Genomic DNA, 15,105 nt, shown 5'->3' with positions numbered 1-15,105 from the left:
GGGGATGTCCCCGGGGGCGGGGGGCCTGCCCCGCCCCAGGCTTCCGGGTTTCCCCCCCGGTGAATGGGGCAGCAGGCCTTGGGATTTCCCCCCCAGGACTCGGGTGTTGACCCCATCCCAGGTTCCAGGCATCCCCCCGGGAGTGGGGTGTTGATCCCATCCCAGGTCCCAGGGATCCCCCCCAGGAGTGAGGTGTTGATCCAATCCGAGATCCCAGGGATTCCCTCCAGAAGTGGGTCACTGATCCCATCCCAGCTCCCACGGCTCGCCCCCAGGAATGGGATGTTGACCCCATTCCAGCTCCCAGTGTCTCCTGCCCCACAGGAGTGGGGTGTTGACCCCATCCTGGCTTCCAGCGTTTCCCCTAGGAGTGGAGCACTGTACCCACAGCAGACCCTGGGGATGCCCTCCATAATGGTGTTCTTTCCCTCCCCCTCTGCGAGCAGGATGCCAGCCCCATTCTAGGCTTTGGGGATCCCCATGGCAGTGGGGTGCTGGCCCTGCAGCAAGCCTTGGGTGCTCCTCAGGAGCAGGTGCCACCCCATCCTGGGCTGTGGGATTCCCATTGTGGAACCATTGTGGTACTGTCCTCCCAACCGGTCAGTGTCCAGCCTGGGCATATCCCTTTGGGACACAGGTGGGGTCATCCCCACCCTTGTATTGGATGCCCCCCTCCCTCCCCCTAGCAACGGTCCTGCAAGCTCGGGCACCCTGTTCCACCTGCCCAGCATCCCTGGGCTCCTCCATGGGCTCCTCTCACTCTGGCCTCCGGCTGTGGTGGAGGCAACAGGGCTGACAGACACCTACTGCCCCATGCCTTCCCCACTGGAGCACTGGGACAGGCCCAAGCCTCTCTGTTACCCTTCCCTCTCCGTGGGGGTCTGGGGGGCTTGGGCCACTGCCTGCCATGGGCAGGGCCCCCCACAGCCCACGGGCTCTCTGCCCCACGGCCATTTGATTTTGGTTCCGATAACGGGCCGCTTGCGCTCTTCAAAGCACCCTGGTGATGCTCCCATGGGCGTTCACAGCCCTGCCCTGTGCCTGCGGGCAAGGCAGCCACTTCGTTATTTTAATTTATTATTTCTCTTAATGACTCCCAGTTGGGCTTTTTATTCCCTTTACGAAATTCCCAGGGAGAGCCTCACTCCAGGTGCGAGGCTCCCATGGCACCCTGGGGCAGTGGGACGGGCAGAGGGATCCCCGACAGAAAATGTCTTTGGGCTCATCTGCTGTCTGCAGAGGAAGCTGCCAGCAGCAGGAAGTCACGCTGAAATCCGGCAGGCCTTTATTTGCTCAACCCCTGCCTGCCTTGAGAAATACGTAATTAACGCCTCAAAACGCTCCTTTATCAGAGTGCGTTGCTTTTTTCGTTTTATTTTATTTTGATTTTCTTTGACTTGGCATGAGCAGTGCTGGCAGCAAAACCCATCTTGGGGATATTGGGAGGGAGTCTGTGCCGTCTGGGGGGCTCGATGGTTGGGCAAACTCACTGCCCTGCTTTTTTCTGTGGAGGGGAGAGTGAGGGGAGTGAAACCCCATGGGATTTGTGGGATGGTGGAGAAGGGTGGAGAAGCACGTGGTAGCTCTTTGCCGTGAGCTGTTCCTGTGCTGGCCTTGCTGCTGGCTCTGTTCCTCTCAGACCACTGCCTGGTGGGAGGTAATGAAGATGTAACTGGCTGAGGGGGTTTGGCACCTCCAGCCTCGGGAGGCTCCTGGGACCATCCAGGACTGTCCAGGCAGCGTCACCCTGGTGCTGTCAGCTCTGGGTGCCCAGGTTGGGGGGGCCCATCCAGTTGGTGCTGAGCATCATGGGGGAGCAGCTGGGGGCTCGCTGGGGGACAAGGATCATGGTGTAGGCTGACTGGCTGACAGCCCTTTCCGGGCTCTTGCTCTGTCCTGAAGTGGAGGCAGGAGGAGGAAGAGGACATCCGTGCTCCCTTCTGCTGGGGCCGGTGTTTACGAGCGGCGTTTCTGATCTCAGCTGCTTTCTAAAGCCAAAAATAGAGCAAAATGGCCCTTCTTGTACATTTAAAAAAAAATTTCTTCCCTGTGCAGCTGTTCAGGTGTCAATAGCACCAGAGCCCTGGGTCAGTGCTGCCCATTTCCGAGCCGAGCCACGGCCGGAAAATCCTCCCGAGCCAGCAGGGAGCAGCTGGGCAGGTGGGGCCAGCACTGCCCCCCTGGGGGCTGCTGCTTGTGACATGTCCCCTCTGTGAGGTGGGACCACAGTGCTGGGGGGTGCTCCCACCTCCCTGCTGTTCACCCTTCCTATGGCTTATTTTTTTTTCCCATAGTCAGGGGAAGCTTTGAGGGGACCTGAGGCTTCACGTGCTTTTCGATGAGCACCACAGCTCCTCGTCCCTCTCAGCAAGACAGAGCTCCAGGGTCCTCCATGAGGGCTGCAGCCCTCCCGCCTCCTCCAGGAAAAGGGAGGGAAAAACTAAAGAGAAAAACGGCTTCACCCTTTGTGCTGCATCAACCTGTGGCATGAAGAGGAGATGCCTCTTCCAAGCATGGCATGATTTTTTGCTGGCAACTTGTGGTGTCCCACAGCCGAGCTTTGGAGCTGGGGTACCGCAGTCAGGCAGGGCACGGTGTGAGTGGAAGTCACCGGTCTCGGTGTGTGGTGATGGCATCGGGAGCATCAGAGCATGAAGGGCTTGGGGCTGACTGCTGCAGCTGCCTCAGATCTGTGCTGTGCTCTGTACGTGGCCGTGAGCTGCCTCCTACCTTTCCTCTGCCGTGGTGGGTGAGCTGCAGAGGGATGGACACTCTGCCAGTGCAGTGGGGGCAGGCAGGACCCCCAGTGGCACATGGCTCTGCAGGCATGGGCACAGCACCGCTCCTGCTGTGGCACCTGTGGGTGCCTGCAGGTTTTCCTCTGCTGTTTGCCAGCTCTGGCAAACTGAGTGTGGGCTGGATAGTTTGAAGCTCCAGTCTCTGATGGGGAGAAGACTCAGATGAAGCAATATCCCTCAAACAAAGAATGTTCCCCTCCCTGCCACTGGAAACCAGAAGTCTCCCACGGTTTTGGTGCTGGGAGAGGCCAGGAGCCACCACTGACACCCGAAAGCTCCAAATCTGGAGCATCTGCCCCATAGTTCCAACAGCTCCTGGTGCCACTCTTGGCTCTTCGCCATCACCAGGACACAAAGCCCTACAGTCACTGGCTGTTTCTGCTGGGCAGCAGTGTTCTGACCAACCCACCTCCTTGCCTGTGGGAACTGGGATGCTCCCGGGGGATGCAGCGTTGGCAGCAGGCAAGCGATCACTGTGCTCAAAGCCCCTTATTCCTTATCTTTGGAGGATTAGGAAAGTAAAGGATTTCTCAGTTGTTAGAGGTGGGGAAGGTGCTGCTGGGTTGATTACGTTGATCTCCAGGGGTTTGCTGTAGGTGCAGACCCTGGGATGAGGACACTGCCCTCGCTGGGGTGGTGGCACCAGGGTACGTCACGCAGGAGCTGCCTGTACCAGATCCTGCCTGGGACAGACTGTGGCCGGGTAGGGCTCGGAAGCAGCTATTTTTTTTTTTGGGCTTGCATAAAAATAGAGGAAGGGAGGGACCAGCTGTGACTTTCAGAGGTTGCGTGGCCCCAGCACTGCCCTGGTTTCTGTGTGAGCTGCCTACTTTGCTGTGCTTTGTCCTGTCTTGGGGGTTGTTTCTGTCCCCACTCCTTCCTCAGCCCTGGGTGTTGGAGGGGGTTGAATCCTCCCTTCAGTGGGGACACTGAGAGCCCCAGTGCTGTTTTTTGCCGTGGGCTGGGAGGTGTCACAGTGGGGGGACCAGGGAGGAACTCAGTGCTGTTAGATCCAGAGGGATCTGACATCCAGCCCCCTGGAGCTGGTGTATGGGCTTGGGATGGGTTGGGATGGGATGGGTCACTACAGTCACCCACTGGTGACGCCCTAGGGGCTGGCAGCTGCCCTCTGCTCCAAGATGAACACTTAGGCTTTGCTCAGGGAAAACAGCAGGCTTATGTGGATATGTTTAACATATACCTTTACATATGTACATTAGAAATGCATTTTATATTTTAAATTTTGTGTGTGTATATATATATGCATCTTACTTTTTTGTATGAAGCAATATATACATTGATTTATACGTATCAAAAAGCACACATACATACACACACACACATATATATATATATATTGCTGCACCTATATATATATATGTAGCTTTATGGAAGAAGGTGTCCCATGGTCGGAGCCTACCTGGGGCCAGGATCAGGGTGTCCCCAAGTGCTGTTGCTGTAACCAGGGCTGGCCTGGCCTTTCTGCAGCCACCGGGTTTCCTGCTCCAGGCCGGAGCGCGGGTTTCCGGGCCGGAGACTGGTTGAATCACCGGAGCTGGGGGAGCTGAGTAATTCTCCATCCCGCTGGTGGAGAACCCAGCCGGGTGGATTGGGGTGCCGGCAGCATCCTGGCTGTGCCAGAGGGTGAGCCCCCATCCCGTCAGGACGGGATGGACAGGATAATGGCACCCAGGCCTGGGGGCATGTGCTAGCAGTGGTGGGGGGGAGAGGGACCATGCTCTGTCCATGGCAGGAGCAGAAACAGAGCAGCAAAGTTTCAGGATTCCTGGAAAAAGCCCAGCACAAGGATAGTTTTGTCCAGCTTGTGAACACCGGCGGTCCTTGTTGGCAACAGGGGTGCATTTTCCATGCTCCCCCTGGGAAACCATCGCCAGCCCACCTCCTCCCTGTGTGCCCTGAGCATCCTTCCTGCTGCCAATTTATTTCTATTTTATTTATTTTTGTGGGTGTTTCTTTTGCATCTCTATCAGCTGCCTTGGACAGGGGGTCTTCACCCCCCAATTTTTTGAGGTCCTGCCTGAGGACGTGGCATTCCACCAGCCAGCGATGCACAGGCTCCTTCTGGGAAGCGGCCAGCCCCTTGCTGGAATGGGATGGCCCTTGGGAAAAACGCCCTATGTCACTGTGGGGTTTTAAAAAAATGTGATTATTTTTACAGCAATTTTCCGTCTATTTTGAGTAGGAAGGAAAATGTCGAGGGGAATCTTTTTTTGTTTTAAGTTTTTGAGTCTTTAGGGTAACTCTGCTTTTAACACACCCCTTTGTCAGTCCCGTTTGATGGTGGGGACCCCACAGGTGCTGAGAAGGGTGGGCTCTGCAGCCATCCCTCTGTCTTGCCATCCATCTGTCCTGCGAGGAAATGGATTGGTGGGTTTGTCCAGAGCTAAAACCCATCTGTAAATCCATGCTCAAGTAATAGCTGCTGTTTGCCAGGCTGGGAAAGCTTGCCGGGACAGCAGCAGGGGATGGGCCTCCGGGTGCTGGGGATGGGGATGGCTCCGGACCTACTGGCAGATTGAATTCCAGCTTTTCCCCCATAATGAAAATTTTCCAGCTATGCATTGCTTCCATCTATGCCTGAATATTTGAAAGAATGGTGCTGTGTGGAAAAATGGAAAATCCCCTCGCGGTGATGCGGGGTGAGGTGGACCTGAAACCTGTGGCCAGCTCCTAAAATACAGGGATTACATATGTGCTGCCCAGAACTATGCACATGTATTGCACTAAATATCTGCTGCCCAGAAAGCATCGTAAATCATGGGCTGCAAAATATATATGTTGGCTCAATAAAGTTTTTGCCAGTGGATTAGCAGGGAGTTCTGGAGCCAAGCAGCTGCTTGCTTATTTTAAATTTTTGAAGATTATTTTTAACAAAAAAAGGAGGAAATGAGCCCGAGAGAGAGCTCTCCTCCTGTTTTTGCCAGGCGCTGCCCTGGGAACAAGCACTGTCTGCAGAGAGGCAGGGCTGGAGGAAACGCAGCCGTGGGGTCAGCCCACGGTGGGGGGGGTCTCCATCCCCCCCCCAGTGCCGGCACAGGGGTCCAGAGCTCCTCTGACACTGCCTTGTCCTGCCTGGGCTGGGCTGGAGGGTGGAAGCTGGCGGTTGGCATCCAGCCCAGGAATTGTTTTGGGGCTGAATGGGCGGCAGCTGGGGTTTTCCGGGGATTGGAAACCCTTCCCCTCTGCCGCACTCATCGAGGGGGCTGGGGAGGGTCCCCTGCGTGGGGATGGGGGGCTGTTAATTCAGATCCAAATTCCTGCTCACTGGAAATGTTCAATCTCTTGTGCTGGGCAAGCTCCTGGTGGCAGGCAGAGGTGCCGACTTGGAACATGGCTGCTTTCCTCAGGGAGCAAGGAAGGAGCCGGGAGATGTGGGGGAAGTTTGCAAGGAAATAGCCATCCTCGGTGATGGTTACCCTGTGATTGTCACCCTGCTGGGGGAAGGCAGGAGGCCCCGGCGGGGTTGTTCCCTCCTGGCAGGGAGAAAATGTCAGGCAGGGTCAGACAGGGGAGGAGCCAGGGACAGCTGTCTGGCACCTCACCTCAAGGATGCTGATAAGCCGGGTTCTTGCTTGCCACGTGCCTCAGTTTCCCTGTCCAGGCACCCGCTGAGGAAGGATTGGGTGAATGCTGCTGGCTCTGGCCACTGGACCCAGCAGTATGGGATGGTGTTAGAAACCAGAGGTATTTAATGGAAAAAATGAAGGGCTATGCCGAGTCCTTCCCCCCTGCTCCCAGCTCCAGGCAGGAGTTGCCAGCACTGACCACGAGCGCTGGGCTGCGCCGGGTGCCGCGTCAGCATCCTGAGGGTGCCAGGGGAGGATGGGTCAGAGAGCCCCTGCTGTGCTGATCAGTGACCTCTGAGCTGAGCAGAGCCCCTCCCTTGGCATGTACAGCATGGGAACTGTGCAGCAGAGTGCTCGTGGTGATAAATACAGGATCTCTATAGCCTCAGTATGGCCTGAGCACTGCCCACAGTGATGTCCCTGGGGGTGCATACCTGTCACCTAAGTGGTGTTCAGGCTGGGGACATGAGCAGGAGTTTGTTCCCTGCTGCCATGTCTCAGCTGGCATGATGGGCCCTGTTTTTCCCAGTTAATTTTAGCATAATCTGCTTTTTTTTTTCTTAATTTTTTTTTAACCTCTGTAATCTCTGCCCCCTCTGTGGCCATGCTGGCACAGGTCTGCCTGGAGCCTCCTGTAAAGGCAGCTCTGTGGCCAAGGGCAGACCTGGGGGGACCTGCAAAAAGGGCTGTGAGAGGATGCAGGGATGGATTTAGCTTGGGAGATCATCTGGGATTTGCACCTGGAGGCAGGGACCCAGCCAAAGGGGCCTCATCCTGCTGGGGGTCCTGGCACAAGATCAGCCAGGCACTCATCCATCTCGTGACACTCCCTGCACAGAGGAGACAAGGGACATGCACTGCCCCTTTCAGCTTCCCCTTTTGGCTTCCCCTTTCTTGCAGCCGGGGTGACTTTGCTTCTTCCCTGCCCCAGCCTGTGGAGGGAGGGCTGGGCCGAGCTGCACGTTGCCTGCGTGGAGTGATGTCCCTAGGGGGGACAGGGTGGAGGAAGGAGAACCTTAGGCACCCTGTCTGTCTCACTGAACTCACAGAACCCTGCGTTTCGATGCTGAGAAACAAAACGACCCCAAAAGCCATTGGCTTTCCCTGCTAGCAGCCACCTCCGCAGCAGGTTGGGGCACAGGACCCGGCAGGCTGGGAAGTGCTTGCTATTTAAGAACCAACCTGGGGGCGGCTGAGCCCGCTGGGATCACTTGAGCTGGCTGGTGGAGGTGGCAACTTCTTCCTGAGTTCCCTGCCTGTACCTTGTGGCACAAGCATCCCTGCATCCTGGCCTCTGCTGGCTCCAGCTGCGGATATGCAGCAGGGCTGGTGCTCCATTGTCCCCCAGAACAGAGGGGATGTGGGATGCGGCAGCTACGTTCAGGTTCTGCCTGGAGATGGGATGGCAGGTCATGGACAGATCTTGGCCCCCTTGTCATGGGGAGTCCCCAGGTTCAGCCAAAGCCAGGATTGCCTAGTCACATGCTAGGACTGTGGGGAAGATGTTAGTGTGTTGATGCCGTTTTCCTGGCCCAGAGCAGGTGTCATTTCTTCCCTTGGGATCTACTGCGAGGGCCCTCCAGGCTCCTTTTGTTCCCTCTTGCTTGGTCCTGATGTTTCCAGTGGTCATCCAGTCATCTGCTCTGGCCAATGCTGCTTCTCCCATGGCTGAGGCACCTGCTGCATTCCTTCTGTGGGCTGGGGGGGTGTCCCAGTAGGGTAGGGGTTCCTGGCTTTGGACAAGACCTCACCCCTTCTCATTTCTCCATAGGTGCTGGTGAGTCTGGGAAGAGCACCATCGTCAAACAGATGAAGTGAGTGGTCCCTGCACTGTCACTGTGGCTGACACTGCTCAGGCTTCAGCCACAGGCTCCAAAAACAGTGGCTGACAGGGAAAGCTCCCCATTGGTGTTGCCACAGAGCACGGGTGGGGAGCAGCACCCTGGGGTACCCCACAAAGGTCTGACCTTGCCTGTGTCTCTTCCCTGCCCCAGGATCATCCATGAGGATGGCTACTCAGAGGAGGAGTGCCGGCAGTATAAAGCTGTGGTCTACAGCAACACCATCCAGTCCATCATGGCTATCATCAAGGCGATGGGGAACCTGCAGATTGACTTTGGAGACTCCTCCAGAGCGGTGGGTGCCCTCTTGCTCCCACTGTGCCTGGCAGGGATGGGGGTTCTTGGGGGCTAAAACAGATGTGCCCAAAACTGGACTAGGGTTAAAGGTGGCTCAGCTCAAGCCCTGCTGTTCCCCAGTGGGCTCCCATCAGGTCCTTTGAGGCAGAGTGAGCTTTGGTAAGTCCATGCCAATGCTGAAGCTGTTTTATCCCTGCAGGATGATGCTCGACAGCTGTTTGCACTCTCCTCCACTGCTGAGGAGCAGGGCGTCATGCCGGAGGACCTGGCCAACGTCATCCGGAGGCTGTGGGCTGACAATGGGGTCCAGGCTTGTTTCAACCGCTCCCGGGAGTACCAGCTGAACGACTCTGCTGCCTAGTGAGTACCCCCTCCTCTACCCCAGCTCAGCTGAGCCCTGTGAGCCACGGTGCTCTTATCAAGCAGCAGAAAACCCCCCCAGGGGCTGCTGTTCACCATCACCAGGCTTAGGGGCTGGTGCTGCCACTTCCCGCATGGTGCTGAGGCTGAGCCGGAGCGCAACTGGGAAGGCGGATGTTTCGAAAGCTGTTTCCTTCTCTGGCAGGGTGCTGTGTACCCTGGGAGGGGGGGCACTGGGACATCCCCCTCCTTCCACTGCTCTGTCCCCACTGCCCTTCTCCAGGAGATGCTCTCCACTGGCTCCCCACTCATGAGCATAGCCAGGGTCCTGCCCATCCTCATCACCCTTTATGGGCCATCGAGGCAAGAAAAATTCCCAAGGAAAGCCTTGGGGACACTTAGGTCTGAAGAGGATGAGTAGGATGCTCAAGAAGCTTTTCTTTTTCTTTTTAACTGTTTCTATACAGAAAGATTTGGCATTATGCTCGTGCATTACCCAGCAAATTGGTGTCTAAGTAGATAAATTGCTGCATCTGGTTGGGTTTATCCTTGAAGAGATTAATAAATAAATTAATCTGCCTAATGTACCATTGCTGGAGAGGGTGACACAGCTGAGTGTGTGTTCAGCTTGCACAGTGCCCTCCTACCCTCTCCACCCAGACCCCTCATGTCAAAGCAATGTGGAAGGAGATCATGGTGTGCCAAGAACACCCCACCAAGCATGGCCTTGCCTAGGATCCTGCATGCTTGGGACTCGCTGCCGTCCCAGGGCAAGTGGTTTCCCCAGCCATCCCCCATGCGTGGCACAGTCGGGTCCCTCTTTTGCACTGAGGTCACTGTGGGGAAGAGATTGTAGGAAAGCTCCTGGCAAGCACCAAACCTGGAGAAGCTCCTGTCAGCTCTTTCCCCCAGCACCCGCAGCTTTCACTTCCTCCTCACAGGCACACACTCCCACCTTCCCCAGCCCCTGTCTGCTCAGCCCCATAACTCTGCAGCCAGCGCTGGCATTTCTGTGGCAGTGGGTGCTGGTTTGGGAGCTCAGGACACCCGGCAGGTGCCAGGCAGCTCACACACACACTTGGAGCAGGTGTATCTGCACAGTGTCTGCCAATTGCCTGTCGCTGTCAGTGCCGTTATGGAGCATTTAGCACATGGTGGGGGGTTGGACAACCATTAATTAGGAGCACCTTCAAGCTGTCGCTCCAGCCTTTTGCCAGCCCTGTGGAGTTGCCTGCATAGTGGCCAATCCGTTGCCCATCTCACAGGGATGGTGATGTGCCCACGGTGCTGCTGGAACAGGACAGCCTGGGGATGAGGAGCCCTGTGTCCTGCCCAGGACATAGCCCACCTGTGCCCCAGCTCTCTGCAGCACAGCAGCCCCCATCCTCTTCCTTCTCTGCCTCTTGGGGTCCCACGAGTTTGGGGTGCCCGGGTGGCGCTCACCAGCACCCCGGGGCTTGATGCAATGTCCAAGAGCCAGTGGTGCTGCACAGGGCCCTGCTGTGGCACTTCCTGTTTTTTGTCAGCCAGACGCCGTGTGTGTTTCCGGCTGTTTTTGAGCTGCTCTGCTGCAGTAACGTGCAGGTTCCCCACCTTCACACCCACAGCAGGGTCCTGGGGCACCTCCAGCTCTGGCCCTGCCCTGACATGCTGCAGGGTTTCCCAGGTGCTGGCGAGTGGCCGTGCTACAGTTGGAGCCAAGGATCCCTATGGCCTCACGGGCTGTAATCTGGCTTTCACCAGATTACAGGGCCACAAATGCCTTAATTAAGACAAGCCTAATTTGCTTAAAGGAGCCCGTTTGTAGTAACCCAATTAAAACAATGTGAGCTGGAGAAATCAAGACCTGCCTTGATCCCCCTGGCAGCCCTCATCAGTCCTGGTGGGTGTTGCACACTGGGGACCTGTCCGCCACCTCTGCCGGGACCCTGTGGGCAGCAGGGCAGGCAGTGCTCCATGGAGGGGCTCGGGATGGCTGCAGCCCCCCACGGCACTGCTCCCTGTCTCTCTGGCCTCCCGCCTCCTGCTTCCTCCCAGGACGCCGTCCCTTTGTGTTTTTGACTATAAATGGCACGGCGCCATCGATTGTTTCCGCCGGCACTGCGGCTGGTTGCCATAGCACTGAATATTTTCCTCTTGCCATTTCCCCCCCGTGCAAACGGCCAAGGGAACAGGGCGAGCCCCCCGGCCCCGGCTGCATCCTCTGCCTGGCTCCCAGTGCCAGCACACTGCTCCCCAGTCCCTCGCTCGTGTGTGTCCCGTGTCATCCTGGCCACTGGTGTCCTGCCCTGCCTGTGTCCGGCAGGGACATGGGGTGACCCCACGGTGCACATGGTGCCCCTGCTGTGCATTCCAGCTTGGCACTGCCCACCCTGAATGAACAATGCTGGGAGATGGACAGGGGACCCTGGGCCAGTGTGGGGATGTCCCTTGGAATCTGGGTGGGTCGTGCCCCATGGTCCAGGTCCCACATCACCTCTTTGTCCCCAGCTACCTGAATGACCTGGAGAGGATAGCCCGTGCTGACTACATCCCCACCCAGCAGGATGTGCTGCGCACCAGGGTGAAGACCACAGGCATTGTGGAAACCCACTTCACCTTTAAGGACCTGCACTTCAAGTATGTCTGACCCCTTTCCCTTTTGCCTTTTTGAGAGCAAAAAGAACCCTTCCTCCCCGTGCTGGGTTGGATTGTGGGTGCACACTGCATGCACTGAGTTCTCCCCACCTCCTGGTTTGCTCATGGCGGGAACTGCTGCCTCAGAGAGCGGAAACCGCTGAAATAGCTGGAACAGCCTCAAAAACACTTCACAGAGCTCAGCCTGGGGGTGGATCCAGGCTCTGGGGAGGAGGGGACAGGGGAAGGCATCCCTCCTCCCGCTGCCGTGACGCTGCTTCCGCCACAGGAAGAGCTCTGGGCAGGAGCTGGGGTCTCAGGGTCAGGCCCTGGCCCTGCTGCCTGCTGGCACCCCGTGGTTGCTTTCCACTGAAAGCCCACAGGAAATAAACAGGGCTCCGGTTTCCGAGGCAAAAAGCTGCCATTGTCCACATCCCGGGGGATTTAGTCCCATGGCAACAGAGCTGATGTCAGAAAGATCTGATGGGGTCCTCTCTGAATGCGGGGGGCTCTCAGGGACCCCGATGCCACCCTGGTGGGATGGAGACACTAGGTCGCACACTGCCAGGGCAGCGCGTGGCAGTGGGGGTGGTCCGAGGGGGATGCAGCATGTCCCGGTGGGGAAGCCTTCCCACCAGCCAGGCAGTTGGCAGTGGACATGGCAGTGGATGTGGAATGCTACTGCTGGGCTCTTCTCCGTGGAGGCAGGGCATCCTCTGCTGCCCACATGGTGCATCGGGATCATCCCTGCGCTGTCGTGGTGCCGCAATCCTGCTGAGCCCACAGGCACTTGGCTCCCCTTGGGCCAAGGTCTCTGGCAAAGCCCTGCTGTGCCTGCTCTGGAGCAGGTCTCTTGGGAAAATGACACTGACACCCCCTGGGAAAGGTGGCCTGATCCTGCCCCAGCTCACGTCAGGGATTTGCTTCGGCTGGGAAATGAGCCTGGACACTGTCCTGGCAACGGGAACAGGGGCAGATCCTCAGTACTGGCAAAATCCCTGGGGCAGAGGCACTGTGCTGTGCCTGCACCAGTGCTGCTGCTGCTCCAGGCAGCTGGGAACACTGAGGCAGGGAATGGGGTGAGGGCAGTGGGGACGGGAGCTGCCATCCAGCCCAGCATTGCCTCCCTGCCGCAGGATGTTCGATGTGGGTGGCCAGCGCTCGGAACGGAAGAAGTGGATCCACTGCTTCGAGGGGGTGACAGCCATCATTTTCTGTGTGGCCCTGAGTGCCTATGACCTGGTGCTGGCTGAAGATGAGGAGATGGTGAGTCATGGGGATGGAACCAGCGCTATGAGCTGTCCCCTCCTTGGGGGGCTGAGGGAGCAGCCCCTTCTCTGGTGGCCACCAGTGCCCTGGCCAGTGTGGCCCAAGCCTTGCAGGCCATTGACATCCCCTGCCCAGGCAGGCAGGAGCGTGGGGAGCAGTGGGGTGGGTGCTGCCTGAGGGTCCCTGCCTGGCTCATGCTGCCATCTCCCCTACCAGAACCGGATGCATGAGAGCATGAAGCTGTTCGACAGCATCTGCAATAACAAGTGGTTCACAGACACGTCCATCATCCTCTTCCTCAACAAGAAGGACCTCTTTGAGGAGAAGATTGTGCACAGCTCCCTCACCATCTGCTTCCCCGAGTACACAGGTACCACTGGGACTCTCAGTGCTCCCTGCCCTCCTGGCAGGGGCAGTGGGCGGTGTCTTGCCCCAGGCAGGGTAGCAGGAGGTGCTGGGGACAGAGGTGGTGTCTCCCCTGTGCCCAAGGTTGGGGCAGCAACTGGGGTGTGGTGGTGTTTGGGGTGCCCTGGGAGATGGGAGATGTGGGGGGGACACAACACGAGGGGCAGCTGCCCTGAGGGAGGTTATCTGAAGCTCACTCTGCCTCTGGAGCCTCAATTTCGCAACAGGACTGGCTGTGCAGGGCCGAGCCAAGCCCAAACCCTTTGACGGCTGTGGGCAACTGTGGGGCAGCCCAGTGTCTCTTCTTACCCAGGGGCCAACAAGTACGATGAGGCAGCCAGCTACATCCAGAGCAAGTTTGAGGACCTGAACAAGCGAAAGGACACCAAGGAGATCTACACCCACTTCACCTGTGCCACGGACACCAAGAACGTGCAGTTCGTCTTTGATGCCGTCACTGACGTCATCATCAAAAACAACCTGAAGGACTGTGGTCTCTTCTGAAGGCAGCGCTGCCCAGGTGGGTGGTGGTCTCAGTGGTGGCTCCCCTAATGGGATGGTCATAGATCATCCTCCAGGGATGGGCTGGGCACAGCCTGCCAGCTGCAGGCTGCCCTGTCCCCCGGCCCTCCCCTGCTCACAACCTCTCTCCCCTAGGAGCTGCAAAGGAAGGACCACGCCATCTCCCACTCCTGCTTCTCTTCGGATTCATCCCTCCGCCCCCACCCCATAAAGAGACTTTTTGAGTGCCAGCACGGTGGCAGGGCCCATGTACCCCCTGCTGCACGAGCTTGCCCCCCACCTTTTGTCCTCCTCCTCGCCGGCGTCGCCCTTCCAGGGAAGACAAGGTTTTAATCTTGGTTTGTACCCCCTGAACCGTTCCAGCCCCCACTTCATTCACTCCGAGCCCTGGCGCTCTCACTGTTTACATTGCAAGTGTTGGTGGCACGGGGGGCACACCTTGGGGATGCCCATCCAGCCACAAACACGACCGATGACATTCCTTTTAGTAAACCAGAAAAGAAAGAAGAAAGAAAAAAAGAAAAAAAAAAACACAACAACAAAACCAAACCCAAAACCATGCAAAAAAAAAACCACACCACACCAGTTGGGGCCAGGTTACCTTTTAAAGAAACCTTTTTACCAAACTATTTAAAAGCATCAAGTGCTACGTGGTGGCGGCATCCTCCGTGGCCAGCCCACCCCCCAACCGCGTGCCTTGGGGGGGAGGGTCTGCACCCCACCCCGCCTCGCTGCCCCCATCCCGACAGGCAGCTCAGGCAGGAGGGTGGGCAGGGGGTGCTGCCCACTGCCTCTATCCCCCCCCCTCTTTCTAAGCCTAGTTTTTAGGGCTAGCTGTTGCGTTGGGCGAGGAGAGCCCGCTGTACAGAGCAGAGCCCGCTGTACAGAGCGGCCCCCGCTGTCCCCCCCAGCCCAGGGGGGACCCCCCAGCCGCTGCCTGCGGCCTCGCTTTTCCCACAGGATGTTTTACCGAATTGTTCACATGGTTTGAAATAATAAAATGTAGAAAGGAAAAAAGAAAGAGAAAAATTACATATACCGAAACGCCCTGTGTGACATGGGAGTGGGCAGGGGGGCTTCACCTCTATGGGAGGGCTGGGGTCGTCCCCGGGGGTGGGAGAGGGTCACAAATTAGGCTGACATCCCCCTGGGGTTGTGGGAGGTGAGGGCAGTGGTGGGACCCTGGGGGGTGTAGCCTGGATGCTGCTGCAGGGCTGAGCCCCACCCCGAGGGGCTGTGGGTTGGGGGGGAACAAACACATGATCATCCCCTGGCTCTGCAGTGCCAGGATGGTGGCACTGAGGGAGCCCCAGTATCACACAGTCCCTGGGGGACCCCCAGTGCCCAGGAACAGCCAGTGACCTGTAGCCCAGCACCCCCAGCTTCAGAGGGCACCCAGGACCCCCCCAG

General features: G+C 57.7%; 1 protein-coding gene across 1 annotated transcript in view; it reads left to right on the top strand.

Annotated features, from left to right (window-relative positions):
- GNAI2 (G protein subunit alpha i2) overlaps positions 1-14,727 on the top strand; it is a 16,973-nt gene extending 2,246 nt beyond the window's left edge. The window contains exons 2-10 of the mRNA XM_008632187.2: positions 3,351-3,360; positions 8,157-8,199; positions 8,380-8,521; positions 8,723-8,883; positions 11,374-11,502; positions 12,636-12,765; positions 12,985-13,138; positions 13,487-13,693; positions 13,831-14,727. Of these exons, the coding sequence (XP_008630409.2) occupies positions 3,351-3,360; positions 8,157-8,199; positions 8,380-8,521; positions 8,723-8,883; positions 11,374-11,502; positions 12,636-12,765; positions 12,985-13,138; positions 13,487-13,677 (960 nt within the window). The 3' untranslated portion in view covers positions 13,678-13,693; positions 13,831-14,727. The remainder of the gene's footprint in view (positions 1-3,350; positions 3,361-8,156; positions 8,200-8,379; positions 8,522-8,722; positions 8,884-11,373; positions 11,503-12,635; positions 12,766-12,984; positions 13,139-13,486; positions 13,694-13,830) is intronic.
- The last annotated feature ends 378 nt before the right edge of the window (positions 14,728-15,105 follow it).

This window comes from Corvus brachyrhynchos, unplaced genomic scaffold (assembly GCF_000691975.1).
Source record: "Corvus brachyrhynchos isolate BGI_N302 unplaced genomic scaffold, ASM69197v1 scaffold4, whole genome shotgun sequence".
Lineage (NCBI taxonomy): Eukaryota > Metazoa > Chordata > Aves > Passeriformes > Corvidae > Corvus > Corvus brachyrhynchos.
This window is presented reverse-complemented; position numbering and strand designations above follow the sequence as displayed.